The 20716-nt window shown below is 39.9% G+C and overlaps 1 protein-coding gene across 3 annotated transcripts in view; it reads left to right on the top strand.

Annotated features, from left to right (window-relative positions):
• The window catches only part of Prdm5 (PR/SET domain 5), a 180333-nt gene that overhangs the window by 71522 nt on the left and 88095 nt on the right, over window positions 1–20716 (top strand). For 2 of the 3 annotated variants that reach the window (XM_021164998.2, XM_085840555.1), the window contains exons 4-7: window positions 12455–12629; window positions 14159–14333; window positions 15855–15976; window positions 19399–19478. In XM_021164998.2, coding sequence (XP_021020657.1) covers window positions 12455–12629; window positions 14159–14333; window positions 15855–15976; window positions 19399–19478 — 552 coding nt within the window. Of the gene's footprint in view, window positions 1–12454; window positions 12630–14158; window positions 14334–15491; window positions 15585–15854; window positions 15977–19398; window positions 19479–20716 lie in introns of all 3 variants that reach the window. The other variant, XM_021164996.3, reaches the window with a different exon arrangement.

Genomic DNA, 20716 nt, shown 5'->3' with positions numbered 1-20716 from the left:
ATTCTACATTTCTTTAATAAAAATTTGATTCATGACCAAAGCCTTTTTTATTCTGAGTGTATTTTTTCGCTTTACTACTGGTCAGAACATAATGTGACAACCAGAGAAGCCCCTTCTGCCTGGATGAACATCCCAATGACACTTAGCCAGAGCTCTAGTCACATCCAGGAGCCAGCTGTGGGGTCAGCTAAAAGTTTCTGATGCTGGAATGTGTGCACAGGGCAGTGCCATCTGCCCTGGCTGGTATACATATGGCATGGCTCCCCAAGCTTCTTCTCCCTGTGCACTATTTTACTCTAAAGCTCCTTGGTTATAGACAGATTATATGTAAGCAAGAGATGTACTGTAATTTTATTTATGTATTTTAATATCCCTCTAAGCAGAACCATGGTTTGTTTCCTTGTTTTTGCCTTTTGATAATTGCCGCAGACCCTCTGGGTCCCTGTGTCTGCGTGGAACGGGGTCTCTCAACTCGGGTGGGCAAAGCGTGGATGAGCGACAAACAGACACACACAGGAGAGTTTGTGTGTAGAATCTGAATGTAATTTTGTAACTCGAGCATCAGAGTTTTTATGCAGAGGACAATAAGGAAGTTGGGTGACATATTCGCAAGGTACAATTGAGGTAACCGGAATCTTACATAAAACAGAGGAATGCAAACACAAAAGGTCTAACGGGAACCACCTGGGATAAAATTCATTGATAACACCTGGGATCAACAAGGGCTCCACCTAAGATTAGAAGATCCACTAATCTTAGAAGCCAGGGTCAAGGGCTTTGCGTCCTTGCCATAGTTCCTATTTTAGTCTCTTGTTTAGTCCACCTTCCCCTTAGGCCATTGTAAATACGTGTGTATGGGTGTAACTCTGCTATAGTATCTATTCTGGTTTCTTCTTTGGTCTGAAACTTCCTTCTTCCTTAGTGATGGTAAATTCCTGTGTAAGGGAGTGACTTAGCTTTTACAATCTTGCTAAATTCTAAGCCCATGATCTTGCTCAAGGACATTTCTAGGATCGTTGGAACACTGGTGGAAGGCTTAGGCCATGTCAGAATTCTATTTTAAAAAGCACTTATAATAGGAAAATACTGGAAGAGAGCACATGGATCCATACACTAGACTAACTCGGGAATGAAAAATTACTGTATGGGTAGGGAACGCTAGACTCCAGGAGGAGAGCTTCTTTGAAACTCTTTTGCCTCATGAGTGACTTTTAAGCCTCTTGGTTTGTCCAGTTGACTCGACCGGGACATAGCAGATAATCTCATCTAGTGTGTCTCAAAGAAGGGGGTCAGCATTCGCTTAGGGAGCTGCAACTGACAAATGTTTGTTTACAAGCTTGATTTATTATTATTATTTTCCTTTTTTTTTTACACTCCAGATTTTATTCGCCTCCTGATCCATCCTCTGACTTTTCCACATTCCATACCACCTCCCTGCCCCCTATCTCCATGAGGATGTCCTTAGCCCCTACCTCACCCCACCAGACTTCTAAACTCTCTGTGGCCTCCAGTCTCTTGAGGGTTAGGTGCATCTTCTCTGACTGAATCCAGACTTGCCAGTCATCTGCTGTATATGTGTTGGGGGCCTTATATCAGTTGGTGTATGCTGCCTGGTTGGTGATCCAGTGTCTGAGAGATCTCAGGGGTCCAGGTTAGTTGAAACTGCTGGTCTTTTTACAGGGTCACCCCCTCCTCCAATTTTTCCAGCTTTTCCCTAATTCAACGACATAGTTCAGTGGCATCTGTTTATTGTTTGGGTGCAAATATCTGCATCTGACACTTTCAACTGCTTGTTGGGTCTTTCAGAGGGCAGTCATGACAGGTCCATTTTTTTTTTTGTGAGTGTTCCATAGCCTCAGTAATAGTGTCAGACCTTAGGGCATCCCCTTGAGCTAGATCCCACTTTGGGCCTGTCACTGGACCTTCTTTTCCTCACGTTCTTCTCCATTTCCATCCCTGCAGTTCTTTCAGACAGGAACAATTATGGGTCAAAGTTTTTACTGTGGGATAACAACCCCATCCCTCACTTAATGCCCTGTCATTTCTGCTGGAGGTGGGCTCTACATATTCCCTCTTCCCACTATAAGGAATTTTATGTATGGTTCCTTCCTTTGAGTCCTGAGAGTCTCTGAACTCCCAGGTCTCTGGTACAGCCCGGAGGGCTCCCCCCAACCCCCCAACATCCTACCTGCAGAGGTTGCCTGATTTCATTCTTTCTGCTGGCCATCAGGGCTTCAGTCCTTTTCCCCCACCCAATATAAGATCATGTTGCCCTCTCCCCCTCTCATCCCCTTTCCCTCTCAGGTCCCTCCCTCCCTCCCTCCCTCCCTCCCTCCCTCCCCTCTTGTGGTTGCTTTCTTCTCCCTCCCAAGTGGGACTGAGGAGTCCTCACTTGGGCCCATCAGCTTGTTGACCTTTTTGATTTCTGTGGTGTGTATCTTGGGATAGTCTGTACTTTTTTTCTTTTTCTTTTTTGGCTAATATCCACTTATTAGTGAATACATACCATGCATATCCTTTTGGGTCCGAGTTACCTCACTCAGGATGATATTTTCTAGTTCCATCCATTTGCCTGCAAAACTTATGATGTCCTCGTTCTTAATAGCTGAGCAGTATTACATGTTTAAATGAACCACATTTTCTGTATCCTTTCTACTGTCTTGGGACATCTGAGTTGTTTCCAGCTTCCGGCTATCACAAATAAGGCCGTATGAATATAGTGAACACAGGCCCCTGTGGCATGATGGGGCATCTTTTGGGTATATTTTCAAGAGTGGTATAACTGGGTCTTCAGGTAGATCTATTTCCAATTTTCTGAGGAACCTCCAGATTGATTTCCAGAGTGGTTATACAAGTTTGCAATCCCACCTGCAATGGAGGAATATTCCTCTTTCTCCACATCCTCTTCAACATGTGTTGTCACCTGAGGTTTTGATCTTAGCCATTCTGATTTGTGTAAGGTAGAATTTCAGGGTCATTTTGATTTGCATTCCTCTGATCATTAAGGACTTTGAACATTTCTTTAGATGCTTCTCGGCCAGTCGAGATTCCTCTCTTGTGAATTTTCGATTTAGTTCTGTATCCCATTTTTTGATTGGGATGTTTGGTTTTTTGGTGGCTAGCTTCTTTAGTTCTTTATGTATTTTGGATATTAGCCCTCTATCAGATGTGGAGTTAGTGAAGATATTTTTCCCTATGTGTAGGTTGCTGATTTGTTTTATTGACTATGTCCTTTGCTTTCCAGTTTCATGGGGTCCCATTTATCAATTGTTGATCCTAGAGCATGAGCCATTGGAGTTCTGTTTAGGAAATTTCCCCTTGTGCCAATGAGTTCAAAGCACTTTCCCACTTTCTCTTCTATTAGATTCAGTGTGTCTGATTTTCTGTTGAGGTCCTTGATCCATTTGGACTTGAGCTTTGTACAAGGTGACAAATATGGGTCTATTTTCATTCTTCTACATACAAACAGCCAGTTAGATCAGCACCATTTATTGAAGATGCTTTCTTTTTTCCATTGTATATTTTTGACATCTTTGTCAAAGATCAAGTGACCGTAAGTGTGTGGTATTATTTCTGGGTCTTCAATTCTATCCCATTGATCAACGTGTCTGTCTCTGTACCAATACCGTTCAGTTTTTATCACTATTGTTCTGTAGTAAACCTTGAGGTCAGGGATGGTGATTCCTCCAGATGTTCTTTTATGGTTAAGAATTGTTTTCGCTCTTCTGGGTTTTTCTTGCCGTTCCAGATGAATTTGACAGTTGCTCTTTCCGTGTCTTTGAAGAATTGTTCTGGGATTTTGATGGGAATTGCCTTGAATCTATAGTTTGCCTTTGGTAGGATGGGCATTTTTAATGTGTTAATTATGCCAGTCCATTAGAATAGGAGAGCTCTCCCATTTTCTGAGCTCTTCTTCGATTTCTTTCTTGAGAGACTTGAAGTTATTGTCATACAGGTCCTTTTCCTTGTTTGGTTATAGCTACCCCAAGATATTTTATATTTTTTGTGGCTATTGTGAAGGGTGTTGTTTTCCTAATTTCTCTTTCAGCTTGTTTATTCTTTTTATAAAGGAAGGCTCCTAATTTATTAGAGTTAATTTTAAATCTGGCCCCTTTGCTGAAGTTGTTTATCTTCTGAAGAACTTCTCTGGTAGAGTTTTGGGGGTGGCTTATGTATACTATCATGTCATCTATAAATAATGATACCTTTATTTCTTCTTTGCCACTTTGTATCTTCTTGACCTCTTTTTGTTGTCTTATTGTCTAGCTAGTACTTTGAGTACTCTATTGAATAGAGATAGGGTTAGTGGGAGTCTTGTCTTATCCCTGACTTTAGTAGGAATGCTTCAAGTATCTCGCCATTAACCACATGCCAAATGTAAGAGCAGGTTGATCTAAACAGGCCCATATCCTGTAAGGAAATAGAAGAACTCATTAAGAACCTTCCAACTAAAAAAGCCCAGGGCCACGTGGATTTAATGCAGAATTCTACCAAACCTTCAAACAAGACTTGATATCAATATTCCTCAAATTATTCCACAAAATAGAAGCAAAAAGAACACTACTTAATTCATTCTATGAAGCCACAATTACTCTGATATCTAAACTACACAAGGACTCAACCAAAAAGAGAACATTAGATCAAGCTTGCTTATGAAAATCGATGCAAAATACTCAATAAAATTCTTGCAAACCGAATCCAAGAACACATCAAAACCATCATTCACCACGATCAAGTAGGCTTCATCCCAGGGATGCAAGGTTGGTTTAATATATGAAGATCCATTAATGTAATCCACTATATAAACAGACTCAAAAATATCACATAACCATCTCCCTAGATGCAGAGAAAGCATTTGACAAAATACAACACACCTCATGTTAAAAGTACTGGAGAGATCAGGAATTGAAGGCCTATACCTAAACATAAAAGAGGCAATTACTGTAAACTAACAGCCAGTATCACAGGCTTAATTTTTAAGATTGCATCTATTCTCTGGGATAGGGTGAACTGTTCCCTGCTGTGTGCTTGATCACAGACCATGATTCTAAAGGAGGTGGATTTCTTTGCACTTTAACAACACAAAGCTGGGCCGCTCTGCCTTTTTCATTATTTTAAATTCAACTTGTCCTTTTCTTACCTTATATCAGTTTGGTATTTTCAGAGGCTTTCTTTTTGATCTGAAAGTTTTGACAACTATCTGTTGACAACTATTAATCAATCTGTTATTGTGTCAGTAATTTTCACCATGAAGACCACTGCAACAGACAGCTCAAACTTTGCTTGTTTGTTTTTGCAACAAAGTCCCATAAGTAGCCCATGCTGGCCTCTAACAGATATTGTTCCTTCCCCTTCAGTGTCTCAGGTATAGCCCAGGCTGGCCTCTATCAGACATTGTTCTCTCCCCTTCAGTGTCTCAGGTATAGCCCAGGCTGGCCTCTAACAGACATTGTTCCCTCCCCTTCAGTGTCTCAGGTATAGCCCAGGCTGGCCTCTAACAGACATTGTTCCCTCCCCTTCAGTGTCTCAGGTATAGCCCAGGCTGGCCTCTGACAGGAGGTGCTTCTTCCCTTTCAGTGCTTCAGTCCCCCATCCCCTGAGTTCAGTGACTTGAGGTGAATCACCAGCTCTATGTGCTTTGTCTGTATATTTCCACATAAGGTGTTGCATTGTAGCTGACACTGGATTTGAATTTCTGACTTTTTCCTACTGCCCCATGGGGGCTGGGATTACAGTATCACCATCATGTCTGGCAAAAGCTCTATGAAGTCTTATTCTTGTTTAATATGTATGGCTGCCAGGTTGGATGCTTCACCCACATGGTATCCCATGGAAAGGTTTGCAGCTGTGTGTTTTATTGGCAGGAAGAGCAGTACTGAGGACTTTCAAAGCTTTTGCTTGGATGGGACTCCTGGTGTTACCATTGGAATGCATGCATCCCATGGTCGGTGCATGCCATCTGCTCAGACATGCTTAGAGAGCAGGGACACCCAGGAGTTTGGAGCCATGTGTCTGTGCTAGAGTACATGACAGAAGTGAGCAGGGTGAAATGCTTCAGCCAGAAACGTTATGTCTCACTGTAAACATATTTTGTTTATTTGATTAATATTATAGATGTCATTGGTTTTACTGCTGAAATGTTCCCTGGTGTCTCTCATCCTGCAGAAATTATGTTTGTGTGCTGCTTGAGACTTGTTCAAGGGTTTAGTAAAGAAGATTCAAGTGAGATGATAGCACCTATTAATTATCTTATTTGCTTTCTTTTAAACTTTCATCTTTTTATCTAAATAACTATTCAGTAGAAAAACGGTTCAAAAAATTTCCCAACTCTTATATAAATTACTAATTTGTCACCCCAAGGTTTACTTTGGAGCTGAGTTTCCTTGCGTTTGGATTAACTGCTGGTCCTTTCAGCTGGATGATGTGGATTTTCACAGCCTATTGCCTTTTCAATAGAATAATTGTGCCTCTGCCAAGTGTATAATCATGTGTTTTCCCTTATATCATCCACATGTGGACAGCAGCCTGCCAACACATAAACAAGAACCAGGTTACGTCACAAACAGATGCTGCTCAAATACCAAAGTACCGTGCCCTCCTCTCGAGTTATGTTTATTTGTGCACAGTGGGGCTTAATATTTTTTGTGTGTGTGAAAGAAGATAGAGTTACTTTTGCTGTTTTCAAATAGCAGAAGCGAATGTCCCATGCATGAGTTCATGAAATCTATGCCCACAAGGCCTGGTACTTTAACAGGGATGATAGACAAATTGTCTGGGAAAGTTGAGCTTTGTAAGTCATGTTGGTATTGAGAGGAGGTAGGGAATTTGAAAGGATGATTCTTTTTGAAACTATTGTTTATCTCTCTATCTCTCTCTCTATCCATCTGTTTTGATGTGTGCCTGTATTTGTGCATGTGCATGCACCTTGTTTCTATATGGAAACCTGAGGTGGCCAGGAGAGAGGGCTGGATTCTGTGCAGGCAGAGTTACATAAAGTTATGAACTGCCTGATAATGGGCACCGGAAACAGAATTTCGGCGTTTGAAAGAGCAGCAGCTGCCTATCCACTGAACCATATGCCTAAGCCTTGTAAGTCAGATTTACCTGCCTGAATCCCAGGAAAGAGTTCATGCAGTAAGTGATAGAGTAGGAAACAATGCAACAGGACGGCAGGCATCTTGAGTTGATTTGGTCCTAACCACTGTCATAGTATAGTAGTCACTGTTAAAAAGACTCTTATCAAATGATGGCTTAAATTACTATGTATAGCTTTTAAAAATGGGACTCTGTGATGATTCAAAAGGAAAAAAATCTACAGTTGCTTTTTGTTTGTAAACTTGTTAAGAACAGCTGGGTGGTGGTGGCAAACACCTTCAATCCCAGCACTTGGGAGGCAGAGGCAGGCGGATTTCTGAGTTCGAGGTCAGCCTGGTCTACAAAGTGAGTTCCAGGACAGCCAAGGCTATACAGAGAAACCCTGGTTCAAAAAGCCACCCCCCCCACCCCCCAAAAAAATTCCCAAAACAAAAAACAAAACAAAAAACTTGTTAAGACAGAAAAGTGAGCCACAACTCATTTTTGTAGCTCCTTCTATTTCCCCGAATGGCATTATCGCTTTTGTTATCTTATTAGTTCAAAACAAAGATGTAGATGGTAGACTCCCTGAACAACTGTGTGGTATGTGAAATATATCCTCCAGTTCCAATCTTTCAACCTTTGATCCCAGTGAGAATCAGGTCCAACCTGGGCATAGGAGGAGGTAGTGGACCACTGGGGGCCTTCCTTGGGGTACCTTATCCTATCTCTACTTCCTGTATTCTCTGTCTCTTGATAGCAGGATTTAGTTCTTATTTTTTTTCCAGAAGTATACTCGGGGACTGGAGAAAAGAAGGGTCCTTCATTTGTAAGAGCTTCTAGGGACCAGGAAAATAAGGCTCAGGTTATGAGAGTCCATTTGCTAAACCCTAAGACATTTGAGGATAAAAATTATTTCTGAATGTTGAGTGTTCTTGTACTTCTAGTTTTTGTCAAAATGACAGAAACTAGATTCATTTGGGAAGAGGAAACTTCTATTGAAAAATTATTTCCATCATATTGCCCTGTAGGCCTGGCTATAGGGTGTGTTTCTTCATTAATTATTGATGTGGAATGGCCCAGGCCACAGTCCCATCCCTGGTCAAATTGTTCCAGGTTGTATAATAAAGAACACTGAACAAACTACGGGAAGCAAGGCAATAAGCAGCATTTCTCCATAGTGTCTGCCTCGGTTCCTCCCTTCAGGTTCAGCCTTGAGTTCCATGATATAACCCATAGGTAAAACAAATCTGGTTCTCTTATAAATATTCAGTGTTTGTCATCATAAGGGAGATGCAAACTAGCCTAGTTAATTCTTATTTGATCCAGGAAATTAATCACCATGTGAAACATAGAGCCAACCAGTAACCTTGATAGATACAACTAGGTTGAGTATGTGACCTTAGAGAACATCTTGAGTGTGTAGTTAGGTAGACCTAAAACTCCCCCAGACTGGAAACTTCCTGCTCAGAGAGATTTCTCAGGGTTGATAAATCTTTAAAAACTAGTTGTTAGACACTTAACTCTTTATACAGGTTGGGTATTTAGGATGTTTCAACATTTTGATATTCTAAATAGCCAAATGCAGACGCCATTTGCCAAACATCAAATGGGACTATAATCAACAAAAATGAGAGTAGACACAGGCACAATGAGTAACAGTTAAGGCTCCATGACATATCTATAGGCTCATGAAAGCTAATGGTTTGGGAGTACTTACCTTTGAGAAGAATATGGTCTTGTAGAACTTTATATATCTCCAGATAATCACCCAAAACCTTAGGTCAACCATAAACAGTATCATAGCACTAAGTCTGAGGTCCAGGGAAGTGAATTCCTAAGATATAAATAGCTGGAAGGATTCCTGCAAGGAGGGACTGTGCACATGTAACTAAGTCACCAGATAAATAATGAGCGTAATAAAGAGAAACAAATATGAGAATCAGAATGTCAAAATGGGCCTACCGATAAGAGGGAGGTGATGTTGAGTCCCTATGCATTAGAACCATACTCACTTTGTAAAATAAGTTTTTATTATTTTTCATTATGTGTAGGTACATTTATCTGAGTGTAAGCCTGTGTTAATGTGTGTGCAATTGCCTGTGGTGGCCAAAGGTATTAATTAGATCCTCTAGATCTGGAGATACAGGTAGGTGTATGCCACCATGTGTATGAGCAACTCAATTCAGGTCTTCTGGAAGGGCAGTATGTGACCTTAACTGTTGAATAATCTCTCTAGCTCCTTGATCTGTGCTCTTTATAGCCTTCCTACTACAGTGAAAGAGGTGATAAGGCAGTTAGTGATTCTACACATCAGGAAAACAGATTCACGGGGCTCTAGACATTAGTAACATGGCAGGTTCTGACAGAGTTTTGGAAAAAGGAAAATCCCATGGGGAAAGTTATAGGAATCATGATGAGATAAAAAATTAGTGCAGTGTAGCTATTTGGTTTGTTTGGTTTACAAGTTCAGTTTCTGATTGGTTGACTTTTTCTGTGACCTGTGATCAGGCAAAATGTGGTAAGGAACTTGTAGAAGCAAAAGAAGGGACTGGAAGGGTCTAGAGTCCAGGTGATCCCTTTGAGGACATACTCATAATCAACTTTATATGACTAGCTAGCTTTTATCTCCTAAAGGATCCACCCTCTCTCAGTAGCATAACATGCTGGAGACTAAGCCTTCAACACGTGGGCCTTGGGGAGATATTCAATGTCCTCATTGTATCAATTGGCAAAAAAGAGAGGTAAGAGTGTGATTTTCAAACCATGGTCACAAATGCAGAGGATGAGACTATAGGTCTTAAAAATGGGCTGAGTTATACACAGAGGGATTTTCCCCACTTCTTCAACAGATGTATGCTATCCCCGTAGCTTCATTTCTCTTTGTATTATAATATGGCCAAGAACTTCGGATTGTGAAATACTGCCATTGCTTTTATTAAAAGTCTAGAAAATATTAAACCCTGCCTTTATTACAGAGCCTCTCAATAAACATGCATCCTTCAAAGTTATAGTTTAATATAATGTTATCATGTTTTAAAATTAAAGATTATCTACTGCTATGCAAACCATCACAAAATGACTGATGTGCCAGAAAGCAGTTTCAATTAGTTTTCATGGATGTTGATCAGATAAGCACTAAGATTTATGGTTGTGTTTGAGATTTCCATCAGGGGAGTCCTCAAGTGTTTAGAGAAACTAACCATGAGAGGGCCGGTTCTGATTTAGTCTCTTCTACTGACCGTGTCCTTTTGTTTCTTTATTCTTGTTACATCACGGGTAGTAGTTTCTATAGATTGCTTCATTTTTCCTAATTATAAACAACTCTGTTTCTGGAGGTGTGGATGCTCTGAAACACGGTCTCATTAGATGTGTCTAAACACAGATCGAACCTTTGAGTTTTCTCTCTCTCATTGTTGCTGAATAATGATCATCATTTCTGTTTTTCTCCAGGGAGCTGTGAAATAAATATTTGGATTTTTTTTTAATTACAAAATACACTTAAAAACAAAGACAATTGGACTTGGTGGTGTACTCCTCTCTGCACTTGGAAAGCATGGACAGGAGAGTTGTCACAAGTTCCAGCCTTTCCTTGAATGTATAGCTTGTCTATGTAACATTAGGTGAGCTAGGACTATACAGTGAGACCTTTCTCAAGTGTTGTGCTTATCATCATTGTTGTCAACATGACAGGATACTCAATCGCATAGAAAGGCACCTTTGCACACGTCTGTGTGAGTACTCCAGAGAGCTTTAACTGACTCCCATGGGAAAACCCACTCTGAATGTGGGCAGGCACCATCTCACAGTCTGGGTCCCCAGACTTAATGAAAACAAGACACGGAGCTGAGCACAGTATCTCTCTGTCTCTGTCTGTCTGTCTGTCTGTCTGTCTCTGTCTCTGTCTCTGTCTCTCTCTGTCTCTCTCTCTCTCTGTCTGTCTCTGTCTTTCCCAGAGACTTCCCAGATCCTAATGGATCAGACTCAAACTGCCACAATAAACCTTCCCTCTTTAAGTTGCTCTGCTACGTATTTTGTCACAGCAGCGGAATTGCAGATGTAGTTGGGGAGCTCAAGTGAAGCGATAGAGAGTAGCTCTCTTCTATTCCTGACAATGCTTTGTGTGGGAATGTTTCAATAGTTCCTGGGGTTTCTGCTTGTGTAGACTGCACACATTTATCTAAACAGCTGTTGTCGGCCCTCTCTGCTCCTTCCCTCCCCCTTTGCCTCTTTCTTGCTGTGCATTTCAACATCAGTGTAGAACGCATTGTCAAACTAATGAGGGTTTCTCTCTGTGCTTTGTACTTCATTGAATTCTACTCTTCAGTAGAACTTAATTTCCTTGCTCTTTTTGTTCATTTAGTTCAGAAGGAAGTTTCAGTAAATTTATTTTGTGTATTCTGTTTATCTTCTGCAACCAAAGTCGGCGCTATCTCAGGGAAGCTCCACAGCTATGGGAGGAAACCCACCCCGGACAATTCTCCTGCTACAGCCAGCCTTGCAGCCCCAGGACTGGCTTGCTTAAAGATTTAACCAAGGTTCAGGGAGGCATTTTTGTCCAATTTTATTCCAAGAGTGAACATTCTCCGTGAATTTCTTAGGTTTTTTGATGTACCTCCTATGTGTCTGCTACTGGCAGAAGGGCCTCCAGAGTAATTATCATTTCAGCTCTTACTGACTCCTGCCTGCCAGAATTTCCTTTAATAAGTCTGCACTGGTTGCCTTTATTCTTCTCCTTTGCCTTCAGTAATCTCCGTAGGCTAAGCCAGGCCTGAGAGATGAGGTGCACTGGATCACTCAGTCAGCCCTTACATTTCCTGTGTCTAGTGTCTTTGGTATTTCTGATTCAACTCTTTGAAAATTACTTCTGAAACACATTTGTTTATATTTAGTTTGTGTCAGAATTTGAAACTTTTCTCCTTTAATTTTATATGTAATAGCAATCAGAACAAAATCCTTAAGACATACTTACATATTTATAAATACAATTCATAAGGTATGATTCATCTTCATAATTTGTATAAATTTATAGAAAATAGTTTAATTTTATATGAGAGGTAGTCTGAATACCTTTCAACATCCAGATCAATTAGAAATAAAGAAAAATTAATAGTAACTTCATAGGCACATGAGCTTCAGTTATTTCATTATAATATTAATTTGTTTATTTGCTTGTTTGTATTTGAGACAAGGTCTCTTATAGCCTAGGCTGGCCTTGAATTTACATTGTATCTGAGCATAACCTCGAATCCCCGATCATTTGTTTCCATTCTCAAGTGCTAACAGCTATATTGTCAATATCACATACTAAATTAATATATCTTAAAGTGATATCAGAAGCTAATCATGCCTTAGCATTTTTTTTTTAACTTTATTCCAGGAAGGAGAAAATATTTTCTACTTGGCAGTTGATGATATAGAAACAGATACAGAGCTTTTGATTGGCTACCTGGACAGTGATGTGGAGGCAGAGGAGGAGGAGCAACAAGCTCTGACCATGACCAAAGAAGGCAAAGTTGACCACTCTAAGGGACAGTTGGCAGCTGGAAGTAAAGGTACTGCATCTTCGTTTGGTGATCTGAAGGAAGAGACATTGGAGAGGAAGGTAGCTTGAATTATTTGAATTATACTTGTGTGTTATGATGTGGTATTGTTAAAAGAGTGTTTGTCAAAACTATTCTTTTCCTCTGAATACCAGGAAAAGATTGTCTGGGGTAAGTCCTGTAGGGTGGCCAGGGTAAGGGGTAAGGGCGACTCTGGTTCTTGTTGTCACTGTGGTAAGATACACTGAAGGTCTGTCCCCTCCTGCACTGGTTCTTCTTACAGTGGCCAGTAAGAAGGTCACTCAGGCTCTGAGGATTTCATCCCATGTACATGTAAGGAGGCCAGATCTGTAGGGTGGTCCTGCTGTGTCCTAGAGATCTGTCTTCTGAGATCTTCTGAGAAGCTGGACATTCAGGAAATCTATTTCTAGTCTGATCACAGGAGCTGGTAGGATTGCTAATTTGTCCTTGTCTGGGGATCAAAAACTTCAGGTGATCATAGGTGATACCTGCAGTCTAGGAGAGGGATGCCAGTTGGTTGTCAACTGGTGTGAAATAATCATTTATTTTTGGTCCTGTGTTTTATTCCTGCAGAAAACTTGAGGGAAAGTGCTGTGTTGTAGCACCCTGTATCTCTGTCCACTTGGCCAAAAGGAATGCTTTTAAACAGTCAGAAATTTCTTGTTCATAGTTATGTCTGCAGTTCACATTGAACTGAGGGACTTCTTTCCTTATTTACAGAAGTTAAACATACAAGACACAAACGTGACCCCAGCAAGAGAAATGAAGACATCAGTCACATGTTTACCAGTGTAGTGTTTGATTACATGAATGTAACACCTTAAATATGTAAATGACTGAGTTAGAAATGGGGAAAAGAGCAGTATGGGAGAGTGCACCTGAGATTTACTGTAGACATTGCACTTCACAGATGGAACACATATGGTTTTGGTATGCACCAGCTGCATCTTCAGGGTGGCATTATTAGTTATTTTAACTTTTTCATATTTAATATATTTTAACTCTAAAGATATGTAACTTTAATGGTACCCGGAAGAACGTGGGTGGAGCTCTGTCAGTGGTGTGGAATAGGGGTGCCTCACCTACCGCATCTGCATAGACAGCAGTGTTTTCATGTTGTGCCTTTTTTCAAATGAGTGTGAGATCCCCCTTTGGCAATTCACAGTAGTTTATGTCTGTTGGATTCTTCTTGTAAAGCTCAGAGTGAACTGACGATGATCCATTTTCCAGGAAAAGACTTGCTTTGCAATTCAGAATTTATTGTTACTTCGGATCTGAAGCATTACCATTAAAAGGAAAACTGCAGATTGAATTTGATTTTGTAACTTCTGTGAAGCATAATAAAATGATTTTAAAAATAGTTTTTCTGATAACAATTTTGGTTTCTGTTTAATATGGACAATGCTAATGTTTGTTAGAGAAGATAAAAAATGGGCTGTATTAGACACAACTAGTTTATTTTGAAGTGGGGGCCAAAGCTAGTTCCTTGCTTGTGAACTCCTGTGTTATACATTGCACAGGTCACCTTGGCTGTGAAGAGGACTTTGCCTGTCCACAGTGTGAATCGAGCTTTCCCAGTGAGGAAGTCCTTACTGAGCACCTTCAGAGCTTGCACCAGAAGCCCACAGGGGAGAAAGAGTTCAAATGCGAGAACTGCGGGAAGAAATTCCCTGTGAGGCAGGCCTTGCAGAGACAGTGCGTATGCTCGCTGTGGTTCAGCTTGTGTTCGAACAGTCAGATTATTTACTGGGCTTGCTATGTATATCTGTGTCTGTGAGCATGCACCAAACATATGTGGGAAAGTGGCAGGTAGCCTACTTTGCTATGAGCTCATCTTTTCTGAGTGGACCTTGCTGAGTTTCGAATGCTCTGAGCATGAGATTTACGGGTCACCATCATTCCTGCTAAGCCCTTCTAGGTGCATTTCATACTTGCCATTAAATATCATGCTTAATGGTTTAATAATGGTTTATGTATGCATAATTTAGCCAGTGCTTGAGGTTATTCACCAAGTTTCACTTATTTGCCCTCTAATTTGTTTAAAACTGTTTAACTGATGAAGAATTCAGTGTATTGATAGTGGAAGGCTGGGAAGCAGCATCTATTTCACAGTGAGTTGGAAGAATAGTTTGAAGATGAATGGGTCAGTGTGTGGCAGTGAGGAGAATTACATGAATTTACCCATTACCTTATCCTAGTCACTTGTGTCTACAACTTAAAACTAGCTTCGATTTTAACATTTTGTAAGATCAGAGTTACCAAAAGTGAGAGAATATACAGACTCCAAAATTCCACACTTAGCAAACTGTCACCTTACATGAGTAAAACAGCTTCCAGAATATTTAATGTTTCCATTTTGTTGTGTTTAATTCCAAAGTATGCCATTTTATTTCTATCTATCTATCTATCTATCTATCTATCTATCTATCTATCTATCTATCTATCTCTATCTATCTATCTATCATCTATCTACCTACTTACCTATCATGTACCTGTCTTCTAAAGAGATGACATTTCTATATATTATATGCATCAGGTTTTGCTTATGAAATCTGAAAATAATTTTATTTACAAGTAACAAATCTTTCAAAAATTGATACCTTTAGGATGACTTAAACATTTAGAGATTTTATTAACTTCTTCAAATAAAGCCAAGCGAAAGTTATAATACTTTTTAACAAGTTAACTTTAACTTGCATTTTAGTCAGCTTTTATATGTATTTATTGCACTGTCAGATTTTGAACTATATCTTAGAGCTAATAGGCTACCATTAAAATGTAGAAGACCACACAGAGCAGCACAAGGCTGGGAGCATATCCTGGCACTCTGGCTTCTTCACCCACCCTCATCATTGCACTTTTCTGCACAGCCAGAAGCAGCTTGAAAAATTCTTCATCGAGTGTTCAGTGTGCCCTTTGCAATTCTCTTTTCAGTTCAGCACTGAGGTTTAGCATCTGGTTATGAAATGGCTTTCACAAGTCTGCAGGTCATTTTCTTGTGCATAATTCATGCTTGGAGCAAGTCAGCACTGCACTAAGTAAACTGAAGGATTTAGATACATTTTTCTTACCAACATAACTAATGCATGAAATGACCTCCAGACTCCTGCAGGAAGGAAGTCCTGGGAGGCATGGGTTGCAGAAACCTTGTGTGACTTTTGAGTGTGTAGGCATACCTTCATCATTTCTTCTGCCCCCTTGCTACTTGCCTTATAGTTTTGAGCAGCACCAGAAGGCTTGCCGAGGGGATGCCAGGTTTGTGTGCAAAGCCGACAGCTGTGGGAAGAGGCTGAAAAGCAAGGATGCCCTGCGAAGGCACCAGGAAAATGTCCACACCGGTGAGGAGACACTGCACAGTCCTTACTAACTGGGCCCCTTTCCCTAGGCCATGGGATCTGCTTCAAATTCTCTTTTGTGAGGAGGGGGCTGGCTTCTGTTGTGCGCCACACAGACACACATCTTACCTGTTTCCTAGTTTATTTCAGCAGCATTTATCATTTTCCCCATGTCTGAATTAATCATCACTGTAAACCATGCTCACACTTAGCTGTTCTTGCCACTCAGGTATACTTTTCAATCATTTCACTGTTTTAGTCTATAAACTTGATATTTCATACACTGTTGAAATTGATCATTTGTAGGTATAATTTGAAACTAGGAAGTGAAGTGCCTTCATATTTTTACAAGAATGTTCAGTGCCTTAAGTGCTTATATTTCTTCTGTACTGGAGAAAATTCCTAATTATCCTTTGCCTTGGAGTTGAAAATATTTGAAATTTGAGCAGATGATTTCCTTAAGTCCTTATAATCCCTAGCTAAAGAATAAAGCAAATAAAAGATTTGCTTTTCACCTAGGATTTTTTCCTTACTTCTTTCTTGCCCATCAATAAATATATTCTGGGTTGTGGTACCTTTTGCTCTGTGGGGCCTTTTCTCTTCTTTGCGGTCTGTTTGGTTAGAGAGTGTGAGACCTAAGGAAACTCTCCTGTCCTTCTGCACATGTCTTTTCTCATGAGTTTGCTTTTACTCTCCACTTCTGGGAAGTGAACAGAAATTTGCCTTTGCATAGATAAGCAGGACACTCTTTTCTTCCTTCTTGGTTCATTCTCACAATTAGGTGAAAAGAGTGACTGATACCTGGCATAAGGACCTCTGTTGCCTGAAAATAACTGACTTCAATAACACAGTGAGAGAGGTTACCATGAGTGAGACTACAGGCCTCCCTTCCTCACTGCCTGAGCCTGCACACTGTGAGCCATCAACAGTGCTCTGGGGGCAGAAGGTGAAGCTTTTAAGCTAACCTTCAGGGGGTGCCAATCATCAAGATTTCCCAGCATTGTTTTGTGGCTTTCTTTGTGAAGAACATATGGCTGGTATATGGAAAATGACTTCCCCTGCTGAATTTAAAATATACTGGTGCCTTTAATATGATGGCAGAAGCAGGCATAACTTTTTGATAGATTTGCTTTCATAGGTTTTTATTTTTTTTTAAATGCTGTTTTGGCTAAAATGCTGTTCTTAATTTTCTCCTTCTTTGTCTGCAACGTATTTTAACCAAACTTTTATGTCAGTTTTAAAGTCAACTTTGCTGAACTAAGTAAAAAGCCAGATGGATGCTACAACTCTGGAAAGTTTTCCGTCCGCATCACTAGGCATATGGTCCTCCTGCTGTGCTTATAGTGTAGTTTTTGAGTCTTCTGGTAATTGGCCTTGGGTTGCTTACTGTTGCAGCTCTGGGGCATTCGTGGTGATTTTGCAGGAAACAAGTCATACATGAAGAGTTTACTTCATCATCATTATCCCATGTTGCAGGTTGTGATAAGATGTGAACGTTGCTGTATTTTAGCGAAGGTCTCTGTGCACACCTCTTGGTTGGTTTGGCACGTGGTATCATTTTCTAATCCTTAGCCTGGTTCTACTACTTTTTTTCTCCTTAAAGTACGGATGATGGGGAGAATACTTCCTGTCAGAGCCAGGAGAGCACCACTAAGGTATGGCTGAGGACTCTCTGTATAGAACACAAGGTGTTTAAGGAGCTAGGAAACCAAGTTACTTTTGTACTGATTGTCCTGTTAGGTGATATGACCAGTAGGAGGTAAAAGAAGGGAAGCTGAATATTTAAACACAGGTCAGACATTTTTTGTAGATACAATAGGGGATGATGGATAGGTTTGTAGATGAGTAGAGTTGTATGGCTTCCTTGACCATTGCTTGCTTCTGTAACTGTTAGTGTAATATTTTTGCTGTTGTTTGATTTGTTTTTCTGATCCTGATGATTTAACCCAGGGCCTCAACCCACCACTGAACTTTATCACAATACTCCCAACTCTCCTGAAAGTTAAACACCATGCAAACCTGAATATAGGAAGCCAAAAGTCTGTGGATTCTGTGGCTGCTAAGAAAAAGGTTGTGTTTATGAGAAATAACATTTTCTGTATCCTCATAAGCTCTTTCTATATTGCTCTGTGTAAATAGTTTTCCAATTGTAAGATGAAAGAGATGTGAAGAAGAGATGGTAGGGATGGGAGATTGGTACTGAAGCAGAATTGGCAGTGAAATGAATGGTTGGCGATGTCAACTTCTTTCTCTCTTCTCCCATCTTATGGGAAAACCAGGGCCTGGTCTCAACAGAGAACTAAACCAATCCCAAATAATTGGAGTTGGAAAGATGGGATGTTGTTTTTCTCGGTGGTCTTTCTAGAGTTTATGTATAGACTGATGAACAAGTCCATGCAAGATGATGTCCATTTTGTTGTGTGAAGAAGTTTCTCTTTTGAATCCCTAGTGTCACCACCAAACATATTTTCATGGCTGTGTAGTCTATACAGTGCTTTAAACAATTAAATGTACCTGCTCTTGCTGTGACTATCTTAGGATCTTGAAAACCAGAATGAAAATTCCTACATTTCTTCTCCTAAATGTTTGTTTCCCTTTTATAAACATAGCTCTGCATCATGATCACACAACACTGCAATATTACTTCTGCTGTCAGGATTTCCTTGTTGTTGAGGTTAGAGCAAGGATGGGCATGGGTTTCACCTAGTTTGGGGGAAGTGATGGGCACAGGGTGCTACATTATGTTAATATTTACTTTAGGAGCTTTCAAATATTTTTTTAATTATAAAATATCATTTTGAGGAAATTTGTGTTGGTACAGATAATGTGGTTATAGCATCACATTTTGAAATTATTTTGAGTGTCTAATTACTGTGAAGTTTGAAATATGATATGAGTTTCTATTGTTACTGTAAAAGAAGATGAATTTTAGTTCTGGTTGGGATTTCTAACAGTGTAGATTGCTAGTGTAATATATTATTGTGGTTGATTTTATGATTCTACATTATACTATGCATTAACAGTTATTTAATAAGGTATGGGCTCAAATTCTACAGGAATTTAGTTCTGGAGGAATAGTCTAACTAACTATAGCAAGAAATCACTTGATGAAAGGTCAAGGAAATGGGGTAATCAATTTATGAGTTAACATGGTCATTCTTTTCCCTATAAAAAGAACATTTGATTTACTTAAATTTTGTTCTGACTTTTTGTGGAAACTTTCTCTCTAGAGACTATTTTAACAGATGGAATAGAGAAAAGTTTATGTGATATATGTGGAAGCTGATGAGCTGGGAACTCTCAAGTTTGAAAAGAAAGACTTGAATATAACTGTGTAGAATTCTCAATTACTACAATGAAATGGTGTAGAAGGGATCCTGGGTCAACCTCAGTTAATTTGTGATGGTCTTTCCTCCCTGTCCTAGGTGATCCTAAGAGAAAGCTCATATGCTCGGTGTGCAGTAGAAAATGCACCTCAGTGTCAAGCCTGCAGGAGCACAGGAAGGTGGGTGAGAGCCTGTCTGTTGGCTGGAAGGCCTTCTGTCACCATCTGCCCCAATCACTTGGCGGATGTTATACCAAGACAGGGCTTAGCTAGCTGGGACGACATGTTCCACAGTACAGAAGAGTGAGCTAAGAGTCCTTTGAGTTGTGTTGTTCATCATTAGCTAACAGATTCTTTAATACCAGGCGTCATGTCTAGCTGATTCCCACAGAGCACCCACTGCCTTTTGAAGATTTTTTTCAGTTGGTGTTTGCTCAGGCAACACAAATCGGTGATATGAAAACCTACATTTTTGTGTGGAGAGTTTGCCTTTTTTATTAACATGAGGACATGTTGTGGTTCAGTTTGGTACAGAATGAGAGCTAGAAGATGATTTCTAAAAGACTAGAGCTAAGTTAATAACAATGAGACCGATTGGCACTGGGATGTCTCAGGGCTCCTCTTAGCTCTATTCTACTCTTGACAGGAAAGTGCATATCGATAGCTTTGTGTGTCCCTGTGTCATTGGAGAAATAAATTATCATATTCATAGAAAATGTATCTAACACTTTGTGGTAAGTATGAAAATTACTGTTATCTTTATATGTAAGTCTAATGTGTCTAGCAATTAGTAAATAGTTGATAGAGAATACAGTGGAAGCAAAATAAAATTTGGATTTTGTTTGTGTTGTAATAGAATGCACAAAATTTCCTAATTTTACATGCTAGATATTTAGTATATCTGAGAACATGAAAAAACTTTCAGTAACTTGTTATCTAGAAGAGATATTGCTGATGAGTGTAAAATTTTATTTTTTTGTGATTTGTAAAATGCTTTTTATGTATTTGTATGCATGTAGATTTATTACATGGTAATTTGGCAGGACTTAAAGCTGATGCCACTTTTTATGTATTAGTCCCAAGTTTATGGATTTAAATTATGACACATGAAATAGTTACAATCATACTGACATGTGTGAAGCTGTCTCCTGGATATAGAGCGATTTTTATCATCTTTGGGAGAAATAACAAATTGCAAATAAAGGCTGTTCCTTTGCTTTCAGTAGTTCCCCATTTAACATTGGGCTGGATTTCTCCTCTCTGAACAAGGATATTAAATTGATTAGAATTCTCTGCTCATTGTCTTAGTTTTTGCAGTTTCCAGCTGGTGACTTTATGGGGCTGATTGAAGATGTACTATGCGTCTCCGATTTGGGTGTCCTTCTTGGACAGGGGCCAGGATATTCTGCCCAGTAGTG

Source organism: Mus caroli, unplaced genomic scaffold, assembly GCF_978045245.1.
Source record: "Mus caroli unplaced genomic scaffold, Mus_caroli_1 scaffold_7, whole genome shotgun sequence".
In the NCBI taxonomy this organism is placed as follows: Eukaryota; Metazoa; Chordata; class Mammalia; order Rodentia; family Muridae; genus Mus; species Mus caroli.
Note: the sequence above shows the minus strand (reverse complement) of the source record. Positions and strands in the feature narration are given on the sequence as shown.